This window comes from Pempheris klunzingeri, chromosome 12 (assembly GCF_042242105.1).
Source record: "Pempheris klunzingeri isolate RE-2024b chromosome 12, fPemKlu1.hap1, whole genome shotgun sequence".
NCBI lineage: Eukaryota > Metazoa > Chordata > Actinopteri > Acropomatiformes > Pempheridae > Pempheris > Pempheris klunzingeri.
The window spans coordinates 15,790,572-15,817,432 of NC_092023.1; the positions used below are offsets into that span (position 1 = coordinate 15,790,572).

Consider the following 26,861-nt stretch of genomic DNA (forward strand, 5'->3'; position numbering starts at 1 on the left):
ATTTAGCTAATTCACATACACATAGAGGTAGAATATACACGACGGTGAGTTGTAACAGCTACTAACTGAGGTCATAGCACTGAGAGTGTGTGTGTGTGTGTGTGTGTGTGTGTGTGTGTGTGTGTGGGTGTGTGAGAGACCATAGCTGGCCTGTTCACAATGCTGCAGCATCATTTATTCAACAGGGACAAATTAGGTATGGACAGATACAGCTAAACAGGAGGACAGGCATGAGTGGCTGCCGACAGGAGGCTGTGCGTGTGTGTGTGTGTGTGTGTGCGTGTGTGTGTGTGTGTGCGCGTGCAGGATTCTTCTGGTTTATTTGAAGTAAATGCAGTGCATGAGGATCAGGAGTGAGTCCATCTGTATAAAAGTTATACTCCACTACCTGAATATGTGTATCTGTTTGTGTCTTTTTATTTACTCACTTGTTTCCATTTGTTCATCATAAATTGACTGTAACACATCGCCTGTAGAAGGCATTCATTTGAGAGTGTCCATTACGACTGGGTACTGTGGGATATGTCAAAGTACACTAACGTTTTCCTCGCTCTGGAATTACATTTGAGTCTTCATTTCTTTCTACTAAAGGTTAGAGGTAAGCTGAAGGGTGCACTCCTCTGAATCAGCGTATTAGTCATGGCTAGTAACATGTGAAAACAGCTGTATAATGTTGAGCTTTGTCCAGCCTTCAGAAAGGAACCCTGATGATGCCGTAGTGATGCCATGAGGGTTTATTATCTGCCATCTTTGGCTTGGAGACTTTTTTTGGCAGCGAGATTCAAATGTGCAGACGAGAGACGAGAGCTGCATTATGGGATGTATGACCCATGTTAGGGACTAAAAGGCAGGGTGTAATCAGGGTTTAATCATTCTTTCTTGCAAGTCCCCCAACACTAGTTGACTGTGTGTAGACATACTGGACACTACTGGACAATACTGAGTGCTGCTTAGTATCAAACTTCAATAGTTTTTTTTATTTTTATTTTTATATTATATTATATTATTTTTATATTTATATTATTTTTACATTATTTTTTCTTCAAATGTCAGAATGTCCGATCCATAATTTTTGCATCTTCTTTTGCTTAAAGTCTTGATTGAAACAATTATAACTTTACCTGTTTTCAACTTTTTTGTGCAGACAAAGTTCTTGCATCATTTGGTATTTGTACCAAAAGTCAGAAATCACATGGGAGCTATTTTCAAAAACACTTGAAATGATACCCGGCCTTGGAAAGAGTTGGAGAAACCATTTCAATGAGGGTTCTCACAAGTATAGCAGTTGAAACACGTGTTCGTGTGTGTGTCTGTGAAGGGTCTGCAGTGTGTCACTCCACAGAGGCCGTGTGCTCTCTGTCACTGAGAACAGATAAAACACAATGTCCTCCCTGTTCTCTCTCAGTCTCTCTCTCTCTCTCTCTCTCTCTCATTATCTCTCTTTCCTTCTTTGTCTCTGTGTATCTCTAAGTCATTCTCACTGGGATTTTTCTCTTTGCGTTTTAATTCTTGTTTTGACTATGCCCATGCGACTGCTGCTAAATTTGAAATTGCTGTTCATGTGTCAAAAAGCATTTTTCTTAAATCTTCTATGTCTGCACTGACAAACGCACAACAAAACAGGAGTCTTTTTCTTTGGCCTCTTTCACTTTGGTAAACAAGGTTGGGTAGACAGATGGTTTTCGGCAGAAAAGTCAGTGTTGTGTGTTTCACTTTAGCGAAACACACAACACAGTTGACATGCTGTATCGTAATGTTTGTGGTTTTTACCAGTCTTCTCTGGAAAATGCTCAGATGGTTTTAAAGGAGCAGACCTGTTAGAAGTGATTTTTCGCAGGGATTTAATTTTCCCAGTGATAATGTTCTGTATCAGCTGCAGGACAGCATGCTAAGGTAAGGATATGAATCTTTTAATATTTGTTTATTAGATTGACCTTCTGTGTTTTAAACTGGGCTCTCCTTATGTCAGATAAATGAGAAAGAAGTGTGTGTGTGTGTGTGTGTGTGTGTGTGTGTGTGTGTGTGTGTGTACGTACAGTGTGTCTAGAATGAGTCTGAGCCAAGAGTTCAACAGTGTCATGTGCTTTCACTTCAACCTTAACAGACTGTGAGTATGTTTGTGTGTGTCTGTCTGTGTGTGTAGTGTGTGTGAGAGTGAGACAGAGCTGGCAGGTGTAGACAGGAGTCATGACTTACTGAAGGACCTTTATTTTTGGGCCAGTCAGAATCACAAGGAGATGTCACCACACACACACACACACACACACACACACACGCACACATTGGCATACACTAAGGCTGTACAGTTTAACCTCACAATTTGGTTTCCTAAACTGAACTGATCTGAGTTGAGTTTTGCATTTTAAGACCCTGCTGTGTCCCTGGTGCATTAAATCAAGCGCTCCCTCATCACATCATAGGTGTATTTTTAGGGATGTGTACTAAACAAACAGCCTTTGTGTAAGTGGATGTTCTGTGTGGGAATGAATCCTTTTTATATGGTTGCACGCTGTGGTGCCATTGTTATTTATGACAGTTTTGTTCAATGAATTATTGTCTTTAAAGCGACGCTCATTTCTTGTGAAGAATAACATATTGACTGAGTTACAGGAGTTTCATTCATTGTGACAGTCAGTTTACAAAGTACAATAAATGTATTCTTTTCCACAAAGATGAATGTATTATCATGATGAATAATTCTGACATTTCAGTATAGAACAGAGTGACTGATCATCTTAGTGGTGCACGATTATGACCAACACACACACACACACACACACAAACACACACACACACACACAAACACATGCTTCAGATGCATTAGAGATAATGGAGGGAAACCTGCTCAATTGAGTTAAATCCTGCAATTTAATATGCGTTTGTGCATGTACCTGTGTGTGTGTGTGTGTGTGTGTGTATGTGTGTGTGCGCGTGTGTATGTGCGTATTTCCATCATAAATTAGTGCAGTTTGAGAATGTTCTCAAAAAGGGTAAATAAATTCAATTCAACTCACTGTCCAGGACACTCTGCACACACTTCTACACAAACACGCACACACACAAACACACACACACACACACACACACTCAAAAACATAAACTAGAACACACACTTTATCACATGATGAAGACCATGTGATGTTTGAAGTAGTCCTCTGGAGAGACATTTTTCTCATTACTAATAATACTAATCACCGTCAACTTGTGTCTCATACAAGGTAACATGTCTGTGAATTGACATTTGAATCAATGTGCAATAATTAGTACAAATAGATACATATTTATGAATCAAAGTTTTCTATTTTGATATGGAAAAACATATGTGTTATATACATGTATATGTTTTTCCCATCTCCATATGCATTAAATCCCAATTTTCCACCACTGAAGTTTGTTACCTCCTTCACCCCAGCAGACATACACGGGTTGATTGTTAGGTTGGAGTCTACCTCAAAAGACAAAAAGAGATTGTCTCAAGTTGTTTCAGACAATGCACGTGTGTCATGTGATCCATAAATGCCGATCCAACAGCTCACAAGCCAGTTTTAGATTTGAGACTGTCTAAATGCAACTAGTGTGTATGGACATTAGAACAAATATTTGTACAAAATGTAGTATGGCATTTGTGCAAATCATTGCACATTCATTTAAATGTAATGTTAATAGAGATGTATCTCTCTCCATAATGTGTCTCTGTGTCATGTGGGCTTACAGGGTCTTTATACCACACCTCGTTATGGCAGACCAAATCCCTATGTGCGCCTCCTACCTCCCCAAACCCCCACTGTCATGGCTCTTACACTCTCTTAACTTACACTTAATCTTATTATGATTTTTATATAATGAATTACGACTGGGGAAGCAGCAGATTTGAATGAACGGGCACCATGTCAGAACAAAGTATCCATGGTTTTAACCAGCTCAGCATTGCAAAGATTTATACCCAAACAGGCCGATTCTGCACTTCATGGTTTACATCCAATGCCAACATACAGTGACAGTGCAGGAAGTAGTTTGTCCTTTATATATTGAGACGGAAAGTAAGGGTGTAGCACATCTAACTTCCATGCAAGAAACAAGCATTTGTGTAGAGCCACAGACCTGTAATTATTATTTTTATTTACCATAACAATGAACTGTGCATATGCATAACCAAACTGTAGCTACCATGTGCAGATACTGTAGAAAACAAGAACCTGATTGACTGAAATCATCATTTAACAGCGTCCAAGGTTTTGGAGAGTCGAGTGTTCTTGTCTGGCGATGGGATTGGTTTAACACAAGCAAGCAAACCTTACACTAAGCAAAAGTAGAGATATGACAAAAGAATAAAAATGATAAAAGTAGTGTGTGAGTTTAAAATGTAGTTATAAATTATACTGGAATCAAAAGGCAAAGCAAAATTCTATCAATAATTGAGACTAAACTCTTTTGACAGTGCTGGACCCACACATATCTTCTCTCTTCCTCCACTGATAAAGAGTGCATTGCTTCTGCATGTCCTTCCTGTAACCTTTGACCCCTGTGTGCGCACAGCCATCAGCTATCAGATAAACAAGGAGGAGGAGGAGGAGGAGAAGGAGGAGGAGCAGAACTAGTTCAGTGTATCCGGCGTGTGCATGAGAATTAACACACGGCAACAACGGTGGTGGACACATACACACTGAAGGGCCTTTTCCTTCCTCCGTCGGCTCTATATTTAGTGACATCTGCACCTGTGAGTCTGAGCACGCTCAGTAAGCAGCTGATGAATAGAGGGCTGTGACCTCAGGGGAAGGGAGGTAGTGTGTGTATGTGTGTGTGTGTTTGGGATGTTTAGGGTCTGCGTAACCACTTTGCTATTTTCTTTTCTTGGTGACGTCACAATTGTCTTCGCCACTAGTTTATTAGTGACTGAAAATGCAGTGTTGTCTCATTACTCTTTGATGAATTAGGGTCAAAGTGGGTGTATAAATCGGAGCTCTAGGAGGATGTCTGTTTCTCAATTTTGGTTTTGATCGATTAAACAAAAAGCCAGAAATTATCAACTGCTAGATGTCCCTATATGAGATCCCAGTGCCCAAAGCGAAGCCTTGAAATATATGGTTTTGTCCGACAGGATTTAGTTTGCAATGAAATCATACTGGATTAATCTGGCTTAATTGATCATCTGTGTCAATGGCCCCCGACTTTTTTGACCTCCCATTTTGTGGTACCTTGTCACGTGGTTAAATATGTCTACGAGTTCGCCTAAAGAGTCACCTCTCCTTCTGCGCATTCACCCTTCATCCTTTACATCTCTCTTTTGTTTGTTCTTTTTTGTATTCTGCAAAAAGTCCGTTGTTGAGATCTAGTCTACCATTCTTGTATGACTAGTTTTCTAGCTTTAGCTTTGTAGAAGACTCTGGTCATGGGCAAAGGGGGCAAAGGTAGACAGGTACAGAGGTAGACAGGAGGGTCGGTTGTCCAATCATTTCATTCAGGTCTGAATGATATAATTGGACGGGTTTATTACAATCCTGTGACAGCCACAGACAATGGATTTCTTTCTATTTGTTTTTGTCATACTATTTCATTTACTGATTGCTGTCAGGCTGTTAGGAGAAAGGTGCCTCTAATACAAGTTGCAGAACCTGCCCTTAATTACCAACAATGCCTTAGTTTTATATTATTGTGAATTAAAACAAAGTATTTGAAGACATCACCTTTGATTTGGATTATTTGACATTTTATAGATTAACAACCCAAATTTCAATGGTGCTCAAGTCATTTTCTTGTTTATGACATATAAAATCCTGGCAACAGAAAATGGCTCCCCCCTCCTCCACGCATTCATGGTAATATTCTGCCACCCTCATCTCTCCATCTGCCACGACTTCCTTCCTTCCTTCCGTGCCGTTCTTGTAGAAAATCCAGATGGATGAGAATAATTATCCTGTTAAACCTCGAAATGCTCTCGGCATTCTTTCCCGCTTGATAATGAAGGTCCATTAAGGCCAAAAAAAAAGGTGCAGGAACAAGAAAACACTGAATGAAATGAGAGTGTTAACAAAAAAAAAAAAAGAAAAAAAATCAGGGTGCTCCCCCCTGCACTTTCAAATTGGAACGAGCCAACAAACTTTCTCTGTCCTCCCCCTCACTTGTCTCTCTCTCTCTGCTTTCCATCTCCTACTGTATACATTACTGAACCCACGCCTGTTCGCCTGCACTGCACCAAGTCTTTACTCAGTACTGTTCACTGTGTGTGTGCGCGCGTGTGTGTGTGTGTGCGCGCGTGTGTGTGCGCGTGTGTGTGTGCGTGTGTGTGTGTGTGCGTGTGTGTGTGTGTGTGCGTGTGTGTGTGTGTGTGTGTGTGTGTGTGTGTGTGTGTGTGTGTGCAAGGGGGATTATGGACACCGTGGGTGGTACAAGCTGCTGGTAGAAACTCTGTGAGCCCATGGCCGATGCCCACTTGCTTTCATGAGATGAGCTCAAATGCAGTCAGACATGCTCTCTCTCTCTCTCTCTCTCTCTCTCTCTCTCTCTCTCTCTCTCTCTCTCTCTCTCTCTCTCTCTCTCTCTCTCTCTCTCTCTCTCTCTCTCTCTCTCTCTCTCTCTCTCTCTCTCTCTCTCTCGCACACACACTGCTGTCTACACGCATACACATGCAGACCCGCGCTAGATTGCACAGCAGCAGTTGTCACTGGCCCAAATACAGTCAGACTTCATTATATGTGGGAGTGTGCATGTGATGTGCATTACAGGATGTGTGTCAAACCTCTAGTTTGCTGTAAGTGGCACACACCACAACTTTCTTTTTTCCACACGTTACCACATCACCGCTGTGTCGCAAGTGATACTGTGGGAATTCGGCCAAACAGGGTGTTAGTATGACACAGTCTCCCACAGGTTTGTGGTGGGGATGAGTGGGTGGCTGACCTATGTTTCTTTCCAATAAAAATATATAGGGTGATACTGTGTAGCAACCGCAATGCTAGAGCATTCTACTATTTTGCTGTAAAACCTGTCTGTTGCTGCCATTCATAAATTATAATTCGTTCATTGACCTGTCTAAAAAGATGAAACCTGATGCAGGAGGTTTCTGCAAAGTCCAAGTTAAGTGCGAATCTAAAACATAGATGGTGTAAAACTCAGTGAATCACATTGGCAAAAATAGTCCTTTTACTTTGCAGAACCTCATACAACCCCACTTCAAATAATCCAAACTAACCCTTTAATTTAATTAGATTTTTACTCATATTTGTATCTTTAACTCTCTCTTCTTGTCTTTTTTTCCTCCACTTCTCTTTCTCCTTCCCCTTGTCCCTCCTGACCCTCCTCATGTCCACACTTATCTCTGTTTCTCCATTACCTGTGTGTGTGCAGATTGACCTGGAGCCAGAGGGGAAGGTGTATGTCGTAATTGACCTATCAGGATCTTCCAGTGAAGGTAAGTACTCAGTACACACTGATTTTTAGACAAAGATGGTTCAACTGAATCGCTGCTGTTATCTGTTATGCTTTGCTGTCAGTGTCTTTTCCTTCCTGTAATGACACAAAAGAGCTGTTGTATAATTGCCACAAGCTTTCAGTCTAAAGTGATAATCTTATCTTTTTTTATGTTCACTTCTGTCTTTTTATTTCTCTGGATTATCTGTCGATCTGGACTGATTTTTTTTCTTTTGTGTGTGTCTTTAGCACAGCTTATGAAATTCATGTTATTTTTATAGAAAACCAGTGTTGCTACACTCAAAACCCACTGAAGCCTTTATAACAACTTCCATAAAGTGTTTGTTGGATTTCGTCATTATTGCGTCACAATTATGAACAAATATGCTACAACAGTAGCATATTTTATACGCTGTTGCCCATAAAGTTGGAATAAAATGTTTTTTTACCTCTTCTCATGAAATGATTGTGACAATGTGATTTATTCTTGATAAATAAAGTGTCTTCTCAACTTTATTGATCAGTGAAACTTAAACCACAATTAACTTTTGCAAACTGTGTATTCAGGCTTTAACAAAATTGGGGGTATTGAACAATTATTCCAACTTTTATGGGCAACAGTGTATATACATACATAGAAAACTCACAGATTATTTGTTTTATTATTTTAAAATGCCATTTTAATATATACTTTAAAATGCTCAGTTTGCTCAGTTAAGATGTTCCTCACAAGTCATCTGCGCACAAAGCATAGTGATATATATGTGTTAAGAGGTGCAGCTTTCCCCCAGGGAGTAAATGTGTAACTACACTTAAAAAGGCATGTCGACCCACTATTAAATGAAGTGCCCTCTCAGGAGTCAGCATTTTACGTGTCCAAACAGGTTTAAAGAGAGATCTCTATACCGTGAATCCTGCTTATTGACTCTATGAAATGGTAACACGTTTTCAGCTTTTCTGCAGTGTCACTGAGTAAAATGTGATCATAACCAACGGCTATTGTTATAAAAAGTTGTAAAAAAGAGATTTACATTTTTCTTCAGTGATGTCAGCTATGGGCCAGAAAACCAGAAGTCTGAACCCGTCTGAGTTGCACACATTCATCTGGTTCAGGGAAAAGAAAACAATAGTATCCCCTAGATAAACAATGGATGATGGGATTTGGGAACAGTGACATCAACAATAAGCCATGTCAACACATGGGACAGAAGTATAAACCACTTCTATTGGGTCGAATGAGTTTTTCATTTGTGGGTGTTCTTTAGTCTGTCAGATTACTTTACAGTCATGCTGGTGCTGTTTCATCTCATTTAACAATAATAATAATAATAATCAGGTACGATGGACAGTTGTTTTCTCTCTGATTTTGTCTTGTCTGTGATGTGCTGTGTGTATAGTAGATGCTGTGTGTGTGTCTTGTTTAACGTGCCTGTGGTTGCACAGTAAAACCTTTGTAAAACTAAGTGAGTCCTTATGTGTTGAGCAACACTTCTCTGCTGCCTGTTCCTCAGTCTGTATGTCAACCTGTCTCCTTTCAAATCTGTTCTCAAATTCGTTGTACAAACACTATGTTGCTTTTCCTCTTAAAAGTCAATAAGCAGTATCTTGATCTCTTGGAAATAACTTCAACTCTCTAGTTTTAATTAACGTGTGTGTGTGTGATGGTCTTTAGTCACCCATGCGCAACCAACACCATTACATCAGGAAACCGACATTGCGAGTTTCCTGTGCTAGATTGTGTGCATCCTATACAGACACGAGAGACTTGACGTCACGTAGTAAGTGCTTTTCAGCTGAAGTGTAATGGTGACTCAGAGTTCAGTGTTTGACTCTGATTACCTCATTATTTATAATGTGAGAGAGTCTCACTGTAAATCTAAGACAATATATTTTAAAAAGCTGAGGAGTTCTGATCTGATTTTCATGGATGCCGACCTTATTAAACACCAAATGAGCAAACCATATGAATTTTCCAAATGCAGCTCACTTAATTGTTCCCTGAACTCCGTGGGTTAAAGGTGCAATTTGTAAAATTTGGCCACCTGCTCCAAATGAATAGGGGGCAGCATTTCACCTCCTCCTCCTATCCTCGTCCTCCCTTAATAAACCTTGCAATGAAAATTAAATGGCACAAAAGAAAGGCTTGCATTTGAAATTATTTAATTTTTTGAATAATTTTTTTATATAATCATTGTAGACGGCAAGAAGGTTAATACAGCATTTACTGCTTTACTTTCTTTGGTCAGTCAGTTTTATAGATGCCCCACCATGCAGTAGTATATATTGAATCAAACCATTCTGAGATATAAAAAGGGCTGGCTTTATGTTTATTTTCCACTTTTTGTCTTTTTAACCAAAAATAATGACAAATCTGCCAAGCCTAAGTCAGCTGAAAATAACTTCTGTTTTTATCCTATTATGGTTGATAAACTGAAACACTACATTAGTCATCACTAAGCGATCCTTAAATCAAGAAATGAAATATTGATAATTTGGCAATTGATCAGCAACATACAGTATATGTTATCACCATATTAACCACCTGTAATGGTGTTCAAATGTGTCATTTGCCTCTGATTCTGTCCACTTTACAGTGGCCCACAATGTCTCCTGACACTGAAAAGAAAAATTCTGGACCACTTTAAACTAAAACAACAAATCGGTTCAAATCTTCAAATGTGAATGACTTTCCCACCTTATGTGTGTGTGTGTGTGTGTGTCTGTGTATGTGTGTGTGTGTGTGTGTGTGTCTGTGTGTCTGTGTGTGTGGGTGTGTGTGTGTGTGTGTGTGTGTGTGTGTGCGCGCGCGCATCAGATTACGTGTTAAAGAGACATGACAGAATGGAAGAAGAGAAAGACAGAGAGGGAGTTAACCAGAGGTCGAAAGAGAGGGAGGTGGGGTGATAAATTGATTAGTAAAGTGGAGCGTTCTCTAATGGACCAGTTACATCAACGAAAGACAGAAGGACAGAGAGAGAGAGAGAGAGAGAGAGAGAGAGAGAAAGAGAGGGAGAGGGAGGGAGAGAGACAGAGAGAGATCAATATAAAGTGACAGAGATGTCATGAGGTCTCGTATAAATGTGTCCTTTCTCTTTAATAATATTCATTTCAGAGAGAGAGGGAGAGAGGGAGAGAGGGAGGGAGAGGGAGAGGGAGAGAGAGAGAGAGAGAGAGAGAGAGAGAGAGAGAGAGAGAGAGAGAGAGAGAGAGAGAGAGAGAGAGAGAGAGAGAGAGAGAGAGAGGTGCTGAAATTGCAGTCATTACTTAAATGTGTTTGCATAGCAGAGAACACATGGATGAACTGTCAGGCCTGAGAGATGCAATCAACCTATTAGCTTTCATTCACGCAAACACAGACACACAAACACTCTCTCACTCACTCACACACAAACACTCTCTCACTCACTCACTCACACACAGACACACAAACACTCTCTCACTCACTCACTCACACACAGACACACAAAGGCCTGCTGGCACCAGGACAGTATGATAAGCTGCTGCCTGTTGCTAAAAGCAGGTGCAATATTTATATGTTGTTCTGGCTCTGTTGTTATCGGATGGGAGAGTATTATACTGCTATAATGATACATATGACATATTCACATATTTCTCCAGTGCAGACATCAATATTCATTTACATACCATATATATAGATATATACCATCCAATTTATTAACACATCCTCAGTATTAACACATCAACACATCCAAAGCATTGCCACTAAAAGGTTTTTACCACATTACAGTGTGACTATTTTACTATTTAATTCCCTTTTGAAAGTGTTGTGGTTCCAATGGCTTCTGGTGAGCTCCTGCTGGCCCTTGAAAAGAAGGTGTAGATCTCATGCCAGGCCGTACCCATATCTGCAACAGGTCTCCAAGGTGAACAGCCTCTGCCATGTTGGATCAAGGCCAGTAAGAGAAGTTGGCACATCAGATCTTTTACTTTGGGAATAGGATTGGCTGAGTTGGTCCAGCGGGGTTGGGCTCGAGCTGTGGCTGAGGGAGCTGTAGCCCCGTCGCCTTCCACTCTCCACTGTCGGATTGTGATGCACGGCCTTGTGGGGCTTTCCACGGCACTTTGTGCATCGTCCCACATTGTGTGCAAGGCAGGCCAGTGGAGGGGACTGGGTAAACAGTTGACAAGGCCAACTCTGGATGGGACCTTCTCACAGATCTCCCCTACTAAGGCGCTTGTTGGGCCCCGTACACAAAAGCTGCTGGCGGGTCGCCTTGGCTGGCACAGAACTAGTGCCAGCAAGGGGATTATCCTGGTGCGGTGGGTATCACTTGTAAAAAGAAAACCCACCATTGTTCTGGCCACTCATATCCCGACGGCATCAGTTGATCTCATTGCATGCCCATTGTTGCCCTGGCTTCTCGTTTTCCGTTCGCATCCGTCTCTTCTAGCCGGTTGGCAGTTGCTCTGGTGTGGAGAGCATCAGCCAAGCCGGTGAAAAGTTCTAACAAGGAAGGGTAGCGTAATGGACTGAAAGGTCATAAAGGATTTGGTCCAATAACATGTTCAAGTAGAAAGATTTACCAGAACCTCATCAGGTGAGGAGTTGGATGGTGCATGAAATACTTGTCAACCAGTAAGATATGTTTCAAATATGTGTTCAACTAAAAAGAATTCCAGACCAGGTTGCAAAAAAGAACCTGGTGGTTGGACAGTCTTTGGACAGTTTCCAAAGAAGTTTAGACATCGCCATTATTGCTTGGGCTTCTCATCTCTCATATGCGTCCTTGACCTCTTCGGAATCTGTGGCCTGTGGATCGACAGATGCCCTCAGTGTGCTGGTTGACGCTCCAGAAAACCAAGAGTTTCTAATAGTGCTGGGCTGCTCCATGGTTCAAGTCACCAAATAACAGCTGCAGTTGCTGTATGGGTAGCTGATTTAACGTCACATTAGCTAATGTTACTCTGTGAGCAAGATTTCTGCCCAAGTCACATCAGATTTATTTTCACCAGCAGAGGTAGTGAAAATAACTCCCATGGTCACATACTACATCACATCATCAAACTATGACTTGACAGAAATGACATACTTTGCATTACACTAAGACAGTGAACTTGGTCATGTCTGCTAAACATTAGCATTCTAGCATTGTCGTTATAAACATGTCAGTGTGGTGTCGAGGGCACTGCTGAGGCCTGTTTTGTTTGTCTTTTATGTTGTTGAATGGGTACCAGGCACCAGTTTCTGAATCATCATAACCAAAACAGCAGTAAGCTTCTGGTCAAATGCAGGCTGCTATCACTTTGTGAATGTTATTTATTCATTCTTTATAGGCACCTGCATTTTGCCAACTGTAAGATACACGTTTTCCACAGATGTGTCGTTTGCACCGTGCAGGCATTCGGCCATGACGTAGGCAAGCCGAAGTACTTGGAGGAGTGGGCTAACTTAAACAGGTTTAACTGAGCAAATTAGTTGCTGTGCCACCATCTGTCTGGGTCGAGCGCTCACACATTTGAGTTGGTGGCGTTTGGGGTTTCTTGCAGGCGTGGTCGTTTGTTATAATGCCACTGTTAGAGCGCTGAGTTATTGCTTAAGTTGAAACTTTTTGGGTTGTGATAAGGACATCACACAAGAACAGCGTGTCTATCGCAAACCCTATCACCCCTGAATCCTCACCAGTGGACAACGCTACGTCTAACACTGTTGCTAAGCAGCAGTCGTCAGTTGCTAGGTGATGGTGGTGGCATAAAGGGGTTGGAAGAGTAAGAGTGAGGACAGGCAGAGCATGACAGGAAGAAAGGAATGTTCAACAAGTCCTGGAGGTTAACTAACATAACTAATGTCGTAACTCAGGATGCGGCCAAATGCAGCTCCTTGCTTTACATTTAATTTACCTGTTTGCACTGAAACATACTGAGTCGCTGCTACTTATTTACATGTCTTAGGTAGTGGAAACTGAGTGATGTACAACAGAAGACGGAATATGTTCGATCTTCTCATGCCAGAGGCCAGAATTCTGTGAAACTCAGTTGCTTAGTGGGTTGATGAAGGTAAACATGGCCACCAGAGGTAAAGGCCTAATGCCCACTCAGGGTCAGCCATATCCAAAATGTAAATCAGTTATATCACCAAATTGGATTTGTAGATTTGTGTTTTTTCTTTTCTTTTTTTAAGAGTAACGCTGAAGGGAGAGTCAGCTCACTCTGCAATAAAAAAGTGAAAATTGCTTTTAACTGAAGGGAATATTTAAACTCACGGCAAAGTTTAATATCAAACGATTCTCATCCTGACGCTGTTTCACCATGTCAAACCTTAGAGCAGTGAACATGACTTCATCCTGTCTAACAACAACATGTTAATGCCTGTGCGCCTTGTTTTCTTAAAAGATATTTCTATATCTCTCTCTAGTTGTGTCTAAGCTCATGACTCGGTTTCATTGCATAACTGTAACAAATTAGATTTGTCTGTCTTGCACTAAGATTTAAATATTTACTATCCTAAGCAATACGTTGCCCTGAACCCGAGCAGGGTTCAGAGAGCCATCTGTGATCTGGCATCCTGCCTATACCATCCTATCATACATTTAAAACAACATTGCATGTATGTGTTCAATTTATATCTTATCAGATGCGTCTGATACAGGTTTGCTTTCTTTTTGTTATCTCTAGCCTCTGAAGGTTATGTTAGGTATATGACAGTAATAAAAAAAAAGCTATGAATCACTTATATAGTGTGTCCTCAACCCAATAACAATCAACTAAAGAAAAAAAAAAACACTATGCAATCAATGAGAGCTTTACGGAAAACATTATTGTGTCAACGCCCTGTTTGTGGATGATTTTGTCTGATTCACACAAAATATATCCAGTCCATCCATCCAAGATTGATTCAGCCTCTCAGTGTCTCTTCCCAGGGCCTTTACTCTACCTATTCAACATTACATGTAAACCATTCCTTTCTTACTTGCTCAGCCCACCGTGTTTGTGCGTGTGTCTGTGTGCTTGTGTGTGTAATTAACACTGGGTTGGACAGTAATTGAAATCTCTGCTATTCCACTGAGAAAACCCTCTGTAATTAAACACAAAGAGACACGAAGAGCAGGAGAAAGGAAGACAGGTGCTGTGACTGACGGTGTGAAAAAGACTAGTGTATTTAATCAATCATTGAATGCACAACCTCATCATTAGTCACTTTTAACCTCACAGTGTCACCACCATCTAGTGGCTACATAGTGTGAGTGCAGATTTCATGAAGGTTCATTGACTCAAAGAACAGACACCCACAATTGCGCATGTGTCGCATGCGTCTATCTCATTGATGATTCTTCAACAATATGAAGCATGAATTATCATGCATTTAAAGATGAAATAAGTATCTCAATGAATACTCACATCAGTATTTCAATGCAGCTCATGCAAAGTAGCCTGGTTTATATTTTGGGATCTATTTCTAAAAAGCCAGAAACTTGCAACTTCATCAAACGTTTACATCAAACTTTTTCACTCTTTGGCATTCAGTGCGGATGGCAAAGTAAGATTTTCATTGTACAGGGAAACCCGTTTCTGCACTGTACACATGACAATAAACACTTTGAATTGAAACGTTATTAATACCTTCAATGTTACATGCATTTGCTAATACCATCATACTTTTCTGTTACACTGTATATTATAATTACATTCTTACTATGTGTTGTGTGTGTGTGTGCAGCTGCACCGGGCTCCACCGAAAATGAGGAGCGTGTGTTTCGCCAGCGGATGCGTCCAAGGAAGCGGCAGGGTGCCGTTCGCCGGAGGGTCCATCAGGTCAATGGACACAAGTTCATGGCCACCTACCTGAGGCAGCCCACCTACTGCTCCCACTGCAGGGACTTCATCTGGTGAGGACAAGCACCCTCAGGATGGGTCTCACTTTTTGTTAAATTTGATGTCAAATAGAGAAAATTACTGTTAAATACAATAAACTGAGCCACCTGTACACAGACACACACAGTATATAAAGACATATGCTGATGATGAATGTATTTACATGCACTTGAGGGTCAGTGTCTTTAAAAAGACATGTAACCAAAAAAATAATCAGGATAACTTGGTTAACACACCTACATTTCAGCAGGATAATCCTAATTTTTTTGCCAGCAGATGCTTAACAAGATATTCAAAAGGATCCTAACAACCGTTCGTGTCCATGACGAAGAATTCAAACAGAGAAAATATCTATATACTGAGTCTATATAAGTCTATGACTCTAAAGACTCCAACAAAATAAAAAGAAAGAAAAACACTATTCAGGTTGCAGAATTGTATATCTGTGTATTTATTTTTCTTTACAGTAACTAGGCAGTGTTTGTAAGTGTATTCTCTGTTTTCCTACCTCACCCTGATTTCTCCCACTCTAACCTGCTGTCTTGCTTACGTGTAAACACAGTGGATGCTGTGAAGTGTGGAGTAATAAACAAAGCCAGCTGTGTTTCCATCCCAACAAAGTGTACTAGCATAGCTCACATGGAAACCATGTGGCATCGCTGCTCTGCTCGCTTTCGGCTCCGCTCTGAGAGAATCTCTGATGTGTGATCAGAAGCACAAAGAAACTGTGTTTGATCGAGTCTTCCGGTGCTTAGGGTTTCTGAGGCGAATCGACAAAAATACTGCACCATACAGTGGAACGAGCTCATTAATTCCTTTTTCATGTAGGTCAGCTGGTTTTTGTGCCATGTCAGATAAAACACATTACATTTGGATGTAAAACACCTGTGGATTTCTTTGAATAGTTGTACATTAGATCCTCAGGTTTGGCCAAAAATCGGCTTAAGAAGCACATTTGCCATTTATCTCCTCTTATACTTTACAAAATCCTCCCTTCTTAACTAGTACACAATACGCAGCTTTAAAATGCTTCATACTTAGAGTACATCTTGATTATGAGAAATGACACGTTCTTAGCAGCAGTTTCATCTGATTCATGCAGAGTTAGGTCTGTTTTCTCAAGCATTTCCTGTCTCTCTCTGACCTTCAGGGGCGTCTTAGGAAAACAGGGCTACCAGTGTCAAGGTAGGATGGTGTTTACTCTAAGCCACATCTTTACATTCCTCTAGTCCAATCTGTCAGCTTCCCAATTTATGTTTATCAAGGTTATTAACTAGAGGCACTTAAAACATATAAATCTGCCCTCTAAATGTGTGTTTTTACGTCCATGTGTGTGTTCCTCCTGCAGTGTGCACCTGTGTGGTCCATAAGCGCTGCCATGAGCTGATCATTACCAAGTGTGCTGGGATGAAGAAGCAGGACGACACAGTTGGGGAGGTCTGATCTACAGCTGCGGGCTGTTTTTATTAGATACAACACAGTTTTTAAATAGTATTTCTGAATGGAGTCAATCAGATTCATAAGTCCAGCTTAAAAGATCAATCTATGATATAAAAACTGATAAACTTTCATCAACGGTCATAGTATTACCAATCATATCATTTATCATTTATACCAATAAAAAATTTACATTTAGACAGCAGTCGGACCTGGGAGTAGACTTAACACATTTATAATTACTCACGAGTGAGTATGAGCTAATGCTCTCTGGGCAGAGGATCCTTCCTAGCCAAACACCTCTGACTTCATTTTGAATTTTTGAAATGACCATGATCATAGAGCAAAATGCCTCTAGATGCAGCTGAATAGACCGACAATCATCTGAGCACTAAGTTTGTTGCTCTGTGATATATACAGTGATAGAAACTTTTACCAAATCCTGTTGGAAGTGCATCAAAAACATCTTTCTTATGAACACAAGCTTTAAGTGCAGTTCATTTACTACTGACGCAATATTGAATTTAACAGTTCACAGCAGCGGCAGCCATGTTGGTTGTCTACAAACATGCCTCAACAGCAACTGGCATCAAACCTGCCCCATCTTAGTGCTATCGTTCCCATTCTCTCTCGACCCTCATTTCCCGTCATTTCTCAATTGTCAGCTGACCACAAAATGATAAAGGAACATTGGCAGCAGCTGTAGAGGGACAGCATTGACATTCCCACATTTTTCCAGCCAGCCATCAGACCTCCAGACTCCCGCGAGTTCGTCTCACTGTCCTTTTTTGCCTCCTACAGCCAGTCGGTTCTCAGAGGTTCAGTGTCAACGTGCCGCACAAGTTCAGCATCCACAGCTTTAAAGTTCTCACCTTCTGCGACCACTGTGGGTCTCTGCTCTGGGGTCTGCTGCGACAGGGACTCCAGTGTAAAGGTACAGAGAAACGTGTGTTAGCTTTTGTCCATATAATGCTCTAGTTGGTAAAAGAGTAGACAAACCCATTCAGGTCTGTATCATACCTATATAGCAGATAAAATAAAGATAGATAAAAAGATAAAACCTTTTTATTTCATCATTCACATAAATTCATTCAAGTGTCAGTGTGTGGATTTAAACACACACACTCACTTCATGTCGTCCTCTGTTTGTGTGTGTGTGTGTGGCTCAGTCTGTAAAGTGAATGTACACAGGCGCTGCGAGAGTAACGTAGCTCCTAACTGTGGCGTGGACGCCAGGGGAATCGCTAAAGTCCTCTCTGACCTCGGAGTCACACCAGACAAGATCTCCAACAGCGCCCAGAGACGGAAAAAGGTGAGTCATCCACAAGTTTTAGAGAAGGTCAGCTGGCCGCTGCTTAGAATATCTTTAAAGGTGCAGTGTGTAAGATTTAATGGCATCTAGTGGTGAAGTTACAGATTGTAACCAACTGAATACCCCTTTCCTCACCCCTCCCTTTCCAAGCATGTAAAGAAACTATGGTGGCCAAACGTGATTCATGCTCCTTTGGCTTTTCTTGTACTAAATATTAAGTTTGATCCTATATCAGTCACAACATAAATGGTGTTCCTCGTCCAAACGGTGCATTCGCTCCACTAAATTTAAACGTAAAAGCGCAAAAGGCGCTGTTTGTCCGATCTGGGCAACATGGCAGAACAACATGGAGGAGGATCTGCCCAAAGCTAACGAAGAGACACGCTGATTCTTAATTTCAGGTGATTATACACTACTGAAAGCACAGCAAGCAAAGTATGGATAATATATTCCATTTCTGCTAATATATCCTATCCTATCAAGTTAGACTGAGTACTACTGATGAGGATGATGGTGTTGGTGGTAACATAAGCGCTGAAGTTGTTGACAGGGGTATTTTGTCGTTAATCAGCTTCCTCAGGGTCAGGACCCTCAGCAGCCGTTATCAGGGACGCCTAAGACAGAGGACGATCGCTCAAAGTCTGCCCCCACCTCACCGTGTGACCAAGGTAGCACAAGTTCTCACCATCACACATAAACTCCAAACTAAATGACAAAACACACCAGAGCTCATCTAACTGTCATTTCTGTCCAGATGCTAAGGAGCTAGAGAACATCCGGAAGGCTCTTTCGTTCGACCGCCGCGGAGAGGAGCACAAAACGCACCCAATCTCCTCTGCCTCATCTGACACAGTAACAGGGAACAGTCAGGGAGGCGGTGGAGGAGGAGGAGGAGGAGGAGGAGGAGGAGGGGGGGGAGGAGGTGATGGTGGCAGCGTTGGTGTGAAGGGTGAGGGAAACCGGGAGAACGGAGAGGTTAAAGGTTACAACGCTCCTGAAATCAAGAGGATGAACCTGCACGACTTTCTGTTCATCAAAGTTCTGGGAAAAGGAAGCTTCGGAAAGGTGAGTGCGTGACATTTGATATTTGTTCTTTTTTCCACCGTAGCTCAGTTCAGTGTTAGCTTGTGCGTGTATTTTTATCTGCTATCCCTCTCTCATTCCTGCCACCTGTCCCTCTATGGAAGTTAAAGAATAAGTCATGTACGCTAACAAGGATGGACCTGAAGGCAGGAACATCCTGAATCGGAGTCAAGGGAGGGAGAAAAGGAAGGCGTGAAGAGTAAATAATGGAAGAGAAGGGAGAGCCTTTTGGAAAATCCCTTCTATTATCGTTACGTTTGTAGTTTTGACTGTGTTCTGACTCTGTGTCACGTGACCAGGTGATGCTGGCCGAGCAGAAAGGCAGCGACGAGGTTTACGCTGTCAAAGTGTTAAAGAAAGACGTGATCCTGCAGGACGATGACGTGGACTGCACTATGACTGAGAAACGGATCCTGGCCTTGGCCAGGAAACACCCCTACCTGACACAGCTCTTCTGCTGCTTCCAGACTAAAGTAGGAACACACACACACACACACACACACACACACACACACACACACACACGTAAACTCACATGCAGGCATACTTTGCACCTCCAGGAGGCAGCATCAATCCACATTGAGTCTGGGGGAAAAAAGGAGAAAGTGAAGCTGTTAGCATACTTTTAAAACTTCAAAAGGAATAAACAGGAATGAAGGTGCTTAGGATAAAAGATTGAACAGCAACTTCAAAAATGTGACAAATGTGTTGGGTCTCATGATATATCTGATGGGTCACCGGATGATTTTCTCAAATTCAATTTATTCCCTGACACTTTAACCCCCTCTGACCTCTAAAAATCCTTCAAATAAAAGAATAAGAGAGGGAAAAAAATAATTCAGAGGTTGAACTGCTCACGCCTGATGTTTATACTGAGGCCATAAGCTGTTGTTCCGTTGGCGTTTATTTGTTTCATAGGAAACTAAAGCCTGAACGTCCGGTAACCACTCATCTAAAAAACGGTTAAATAAAAACAACTGATAATGAATAATGAAATTACATAAGAAAATAAGTGCTTTTTGGAACAGATACGTTGAGCCTGGAGTCTCATTACTTTACCATGTGAAGTACATTAACTGCTGGAAGATTTGGGTAAACAGCCCCTAGCCATGGTATGTTAAAGATTCAACACCTACTTGGCTTGGTAAAATGAGAGAGCTGCAATGGGATCCTACACAACAGCCTATAAGAGTAACTGTTAAAGAAGTGTAATAAGAGAACTGTGATGTATTCACTTCTCGCAGCATATCACAGATTATCATGATGTTCAAACTATCCTCAGGTCGGCGGCCCTTCTCTCATGCTGGCAAACAAGTATCAGTTCAGCATTATGTGTGTCGTGGCTGTGTGTCACCTCAGTCCACAGAAGCACCCATGTTTTGAGACTGGGATCAGTTTCCAACACTGAAGTCATTTATAAAGCATCTGCCATCAGCTGAAAGAACGAGCTCTATTTCCCTTTACTTCAGTCTCCCCACTCTCTCTTTCACTCCCTCTGCGCTCCTCTCATCATCTCCACTTCTCAGCTAATTTGGCCATCCATACAGTAAGTGGACGATGACAGACACACACACAAAAAGGGCACCCGTGGGTGGGACGCTGCTAACACCAAGCATGCATGTTTTGTCTGTTGTGTGCGGCGGCTAAGTGTTCCTGTCAGGAAACATGTAGCCACCCTGCACTTTTGCCACCCTAGAGTGCGTGTTGTATACTGTGTGTATGTTAGTGTGACTCCCAGGTGTGTGCTTTTTCCAGTTTGACGACTTGCTGAAGGAGCAGGTCACATGTTGCTCTGATGTGCCAAGTCCATTCAGTGCAACCTGAGCCTGACGGTGCTGAGAAAGCTGCACAGGTGTTAACTTCTATCGGTCAGAACTCGGCAAATCACGAGCTGCGTGTCTTTGAAGTGTGCTTAATCTTCACTTCTGTCAAGAATAATGGTCGCAGCGCTGAAGTTGAGAGGTCAGATTTGAGAAGTGTCCTCGCGTGAGACCCGGTAGAAAGGAACTGCAGGCCTTCATCAGTCTGAGACGTTGTTAAAATGACAGGCAATAGATTATAGATCTTTAAACCTTTGAAATTTACTGATAGATGTCACCAAGTTCATCAGGAGGGACTGATTACATTAAGAATTCATCCATCCAAAAACATAAATCTAACAAACAACACTCACTCATGATAAACTCAGAGATTTTAACCTTTATATCTTTAATAAAGATGAACAAAAATCTGAATAAAAACAAAAGATTTTCATTTTCTCATGCCCGATTTCGGATGCTGTTTATGGTCTGCATCTTTTCGCCTATACCTATTCAGTGTATATGCATTTGGTATTTGCATCTCTAAATAGTAGATTTGATTGTAATTGGTGGAGTCCGTCTTTCCCCCCCCACAGCGACGTGACAGACAAGAGCTGGTGCACGTATTGCACATAATGCAGAAGACAACATTTAAACACGAGCTCAGTACGTGCAATGAATCCTGTCGGCTCACAGTTTGTTCTCCGGCACAGTAAGCTGATCCACCAGCTGTTCTTCCGTTGCATTTTCATCAACCGAGGTTTCAAACAGAACTTTGGTACCTGAGTTATGAAAACAATAGCTCCAAGTTTTAACTTAAAGGTGTTCCCGTCTGAAAAACCGAGTCAAGGATTGTTGGCAAAAGTCACCACCAACAGTCAAACTACAAAACTACTCAAATCAAGCAAAATATTAAAATCAGGTTGGGAAAGATTATTTTTCCTGCTTCCACTGATCTGCAGTAGTTTTTAGTGAAGTCATTTGATCATGTTGTTAGAAGACTCAAGAAACCATCTTAAAAACCAGATATATGTGTCACCATTTAAAGTAAATCTTGATCAGTAAATACAGTATTAGACAAACGTCTAAACATCGGTGCTTTGGATGAGTTTCCTGCGGTGGACCAGCAGGAATCGGAGAGGAGGAGTTGAGCGCAGGACATTTTGTGAGCTGCGTCTTTTGTTTATTTTCTCAGAATGTTCTGGACAGCTTGAGTCTAATGATGGCATCTCCTGTTCAATTTATTTATTCCTGTTATTTTCCTCCAACACAAACATGTGCAGGGTGGATGGAAGAGAGAGAGAGAGAGAGGGAGAGAGAGAGAGAGAGAGACGGGGAATAATCTCAGGTGACATTTCTGTTGCCTCTGTTTTTCCTTTTTTTTTTTTTTACTTCGTTAGTTTGTCTTTCTTTTATTCTTCCTTCTTTTCATCTGATGCAGAACACACACACACACACACACACACACACACACACACACACACACACACACACACACACACACACACACACACACACACACACACACACACACACACACGCTCTCTCTCTCTGGCAGTCAGGGGTGATTGGGAGTGTGTTCTTAGACAAAACAAAGGGATTGTGGCTCTTACATAACTGCTTTGATCCTTATCAGGGACATGATGTGTATTCCATATGCTGTGTGACCCCGCCCTCTTCACCCGCCTCCCCCTCCTCCCCCTCACCAACCGCCACCCCCCACCCCCCCAACCCGGCCCTCAACTCGATGTGATTACAATAAACACACCCACATATACATTCTGTATACTGTACACACACACACAGCCCCACAGAGGTGAAGCACTTCACCTCATTGCATAACGCTGGCTCCACTCGGCCTGTCGCCAGGCTCATTCACGTCAACTCAGCGAGCTAATGAATTAGCTCATTTGACCATGACAGCGCAGTGTGAGACTGATTTGACCTGGTAGGGCAAGAAGTCGATGGTGGTGCTGGGCTCAAACCTCTGCATTTTGAAATAGTTATATAGAACTTATACAATATAACATAGTCGTGATATATTTTTAGCAGCTGTCACCAAACAACATGGGACCACCACTGAATGCTGGACTGATCCCCACATGGACAGTGCTGCTATAGCTTGTTACTAATGCATTTGATACAGCAATGGCAATACAATCATATCTCCTTCACAGGTTCTATTTATTTTGTGCATACAAAATATTGTGCATACGGCCTCTGCATGTTTGGTTGCGCAAAACAGAGGTTTTTTTTGGTTACCAGGGTGACGAGTCTGCCCTGTATGATTGGTTGCCAGAAAAGTAGCAACAGCACTGGGTGCAGCAGTTTTGCCACCCAAACAGAGCCAACTATTTCGTCTTGCCCTTACTCGTCGGGACATAGGTTCATATCGTTATTATTGAACAATCTTATTATCAGATTTCATCTTTCTAAGCTCAGGCTGTGGCTCAGGAGATAGATGCAGATGTCCACTGATCACAAGGTTGGTGGAGGTACGGCCCTGACCTCCAGAATCTTTTCTCCCTCCTCCTTCATCCTCATTCATTCGCTCCCCCCGTCATTTCACTGTGAGGCCCTTTAATGGCTAATTTATTGTACCTACAACACAACGCTGTGCTCAGATATGTTGTCTCCTCAGTCTTAGTGCACTTTGGCGAGCACACATGCATGCTGTATACACAGCACACACTTACTATGGTGAACACACAGGTGGTGATGTTTCATACTACATTATGTGTGTGTGTGAATATGTTAACTTTTAAAACACACATTCCTGTCAAGTAATGAGGATATTTTTGCAAAAATATACTATATACTCCTAGAAATTGTATCCATGACTTTTTAATTTCATATAATATGATATGTAATATGTAAACAAATCATAATAATATCCATACATTTGTATAAAAAAAATTAAGTCTCTATTTTTGAAGACACCATTTGGTGCACAGTGACCTCACTATATTTTAAAAAAAGTCTTTGTACTTTGTGTGACCTATGTCCTACCTACACCACCCCTCCCTCCTTGTTCTCCCCCCTCCTCCCTCCCTCCCCCTCTTCTTAATCGACTTTGGGATCACAGCCGTTCCCCTATCGGCCTAATTACCGCCGAGAAATGTAAATAACATTATACAACAGTAGCGCGACAGTCTGCACACAGAGGCCGAGCAGGGAAGTAAAGGCAGGGAAGAAGCAAAGGAGGAAACGGAGAGGGGGAGAGGAGATGTGGGAGGATTAAGAAAGGTTTTGGACTGCAGATTGTGGATATTTATAAGTTGCTGGTCAGAAGTGAGTGAAGTAAGGAACAGGACAGATCACAGTGGAAGAGTGAGTGTTTTTTAATGAGCTGTAATTGGTGAACATCAGAGACAGCAGAGATGGACAGAAACAAGCCAGGTGCATTAATGAACCTTTGTTCTCTTGACTGATGGCCAGACTTGAGAAGATGGAGACCCAGATGACCAGGCAGAGATCAGACCGTGATGCTCAGAGCTAGAGAGGTCACACAGACATGGCCGATGACTAAAAGTAGAGGTGGAGGGGAGTCCGGGGGTGAAGGGATTAAGTTAATTCTCCATTCAGACCACCACAGTCCACTGATCATGTGGAAGTTACTCATGACATGTTTTGTTTAAATGCATCAAAAGTTATGTTGAATTCACCCAATCCAGAAGATTTTGAAATTATTTCTAAATTTAGACTACTTTATGGCTGCATGTTACCTGCTTTTGCTGCAAAATCTGACAGTGATAGAGTGCATTGTTTGACTTAATTTAGTTTTTTTTAGTTTTTTCTTTGCTGCCAACTCTTGTCTTGCTTTCCAAAGATAATTTTCTCTAGTCATCTTGCTTTTGAAATAAATGAGTTCTGCTCATGAGCTGGAAATAAACCACACAGGACACGTCATGTTCGATCCAGAGGAATTCAGCCTTACATAAAGGACTGAATGATGAAAATACTTCTTCTTGTAGCTTTGTTTTCCTGACTCTGGCACTGAGGGCCGCTCTGCAGAAGATTTACTACTTTTTTCAGGCTAGAAGTAGTGATATAGGGCATATACAGGTATACTTATGTGGCTGCAATCTGCACAGGTTTGGGTTTACTCAGGCGAGCATTATCTTTTAACCCTGGATGATCTTTCTCATTGACACATACTGCACTTGTCAGCAATTTGGCTGACAAGGTGATCAGCTTGAGGCATGTTCTCACTGCTGTTGATGCTCAAGTGTTTATCCAGGCTGAGAGTCTCTCCGCAGGCTGTTTGATTGACACTGACAGATTGCCAAGCTGCAGCGATCAAGAGGCAAGACAGTTTGACACAGAATCATAGTTTGTGCGTTAAAAGTCTAAAGATACATCTGAAGCTTGATAGTTAAAATATTAAAACAAGACTTTTCTTGTTGAGATGTAGATTGTTGTCATTGTGCGTCCAACCATTAACCCCGACCTTGTGGTGCTTTGATTATGATTAGCCACTTCCATCTTTGCAGCTGAGAGAGGACAGTTATTATTGACATGACCATGAGAGGTCACATGCACTGAAAATAAAGTCATTTCCTGTATATTATTATATATTATGCTATATATTACACATCATATTTATGTATAATGTTGTTTAATCTTAGCTAGCTAGCTTTTGTTTAGTTTTTCTGTTCAGTTAACTAAAGTGTTGTATTTCCTCACCTAGTTTTAGTGTGTAATTTAACATAGCTAAAGTGTTGTGAACAAATGACCAATGCTGCAGGATTTCTGGATATAAAAGTAAAAGTGAACGTCGCCTGTTACAAACTAACTGTAATTCTTTCAGTAACTTTGCGAGTGCAACAAGTGTACCTTCCTGAAGGTATAACAGTAGGTAGTAAACAAGTACACTAAACTTAAGTCACTGTCAGAAAAGACTAAACACTATTAACTCTAATGTAAAATTGAAAGATCAACCAAAGGCTGATAAAAGGCTCAATCTGATCCAATCCAGCTCTCCATCCCGACCTGCTGACATGTTTTCAGTCTCTATCCATGCAGTCAAGATGTGTAGATAGTGACAGTACACACACACACACACACAGAGATATATGTATGTGAACAGTCTCCTCAGAATGGTTTACTGTTGAAAATAAGATGACCACACTACACTACACATCATGCTTTAAGGCCCATATACTGTTTGTCATGCAGCTAATCAAGACAAACTACTCAGTAACTGCTTTTTTTCATTTTGGACCACTGAGTTCTCGTTGTTTTTTACGAGAGTGAGGAGTAAGAAGATATTCTGTGGGAGAACCAGCAGCCCACAGCACACATTTAACTGCTGTCAGCCATGATGAAGAACGCCAGTGAGGGCGAATTCAGCATGCAAGAACAATGAACCTACTCACACACACACGGACTCACAGTGTAGGCATATGCTGGTTTCCTAGCCAAATATGACTCAGTCTTGAGCAGAGGAGCGCTGTTGTTTTCTAAACTACAGCCATTAGTTGATGGTGGACCAAATGATGGATATGGTTGCTGTTCGCGCACACATTTTTGTAATTCTATACTTGTGAGGCCAGTCAGACAAAGTCACCATTCGATATGATGCAATACTGTAAGGCATCGTTTTTTCTACTTTCAAATACAAATGTGAGTTTTGCACCTGTTTGTCTCCTTGTTAATAAAATGAAAAAACATTAATAATCCTGAATGAAAGTCAGAGATTGTTCAAAAATGACCCAACAACAGAGTAACAGTGCAGTAAATGCCAACGCAGAATAACAATAAAACATTTAGAAAGTAATAAAAACTACTATTGCACATGATATAAACACACACACACACACACACACACAGAATGAACATTTTACCCAGAAATTATTACATAAAATAATTATTAACAGAGATCTGGTTTTGGTATCACCAAGATTGTGTGTGGTTTATAATGTAAAATGGGGAAGAGTTTACTGGTAACCTCCTGGGATCACAGATTGAACCTGTCTGTATCATATGCTAAT

The 26,861-nt window shown here is 41.4% G+C and overlaps 1 protein-coding gene across 1 annotated transcript in view; it reads left to right on the forward strand.

The window, feature by feature from the left end:
• Window positions 1-26,861, forward strand: part of LOC139211355 (protein kinase C epsilon type-like) — a 61,919-nt gene that overhangs the window by 15,776 nt on the left and 19,282 nt on the right. The window contains exons 2-10 of the mRNA XM_070841652.1: window positions 7,345-7,408; window positions 15,083-15,251; window positions 16,388-16,422; window positions 16,586-16,674; window positions 17,476-17,608; window positions 17,844-17,986; window positions 18,558-18,654; window positions 18,741-19,051; window positions 19,369-19,542. Of these exons, the coding sequence (XP_070697753.1) occupies window positions 7,345-7,408; window positions 15,083-15,251; window positions 16,388-16,422; window positions 16,586-16,674; window positions 17,476-17,608; window positions 17,844-17,986; window positions 18,558-18,654; window positions 18,741-19,051; window positions 19,369-19,542 (1,215 nt within the window). The remainder of the gene's footprint in view (window positions 1-7,344; window positions 7,409-15,082; window positions 15,252-16,387; window positions 16,423-16,585; window positions 16,675-17,475; window positions 17,609-17,843; window positions 17,987-18,557; window positions 18,655-18,740; window positions 19,052-19,368; window positions 19,543-26,861) is intronic.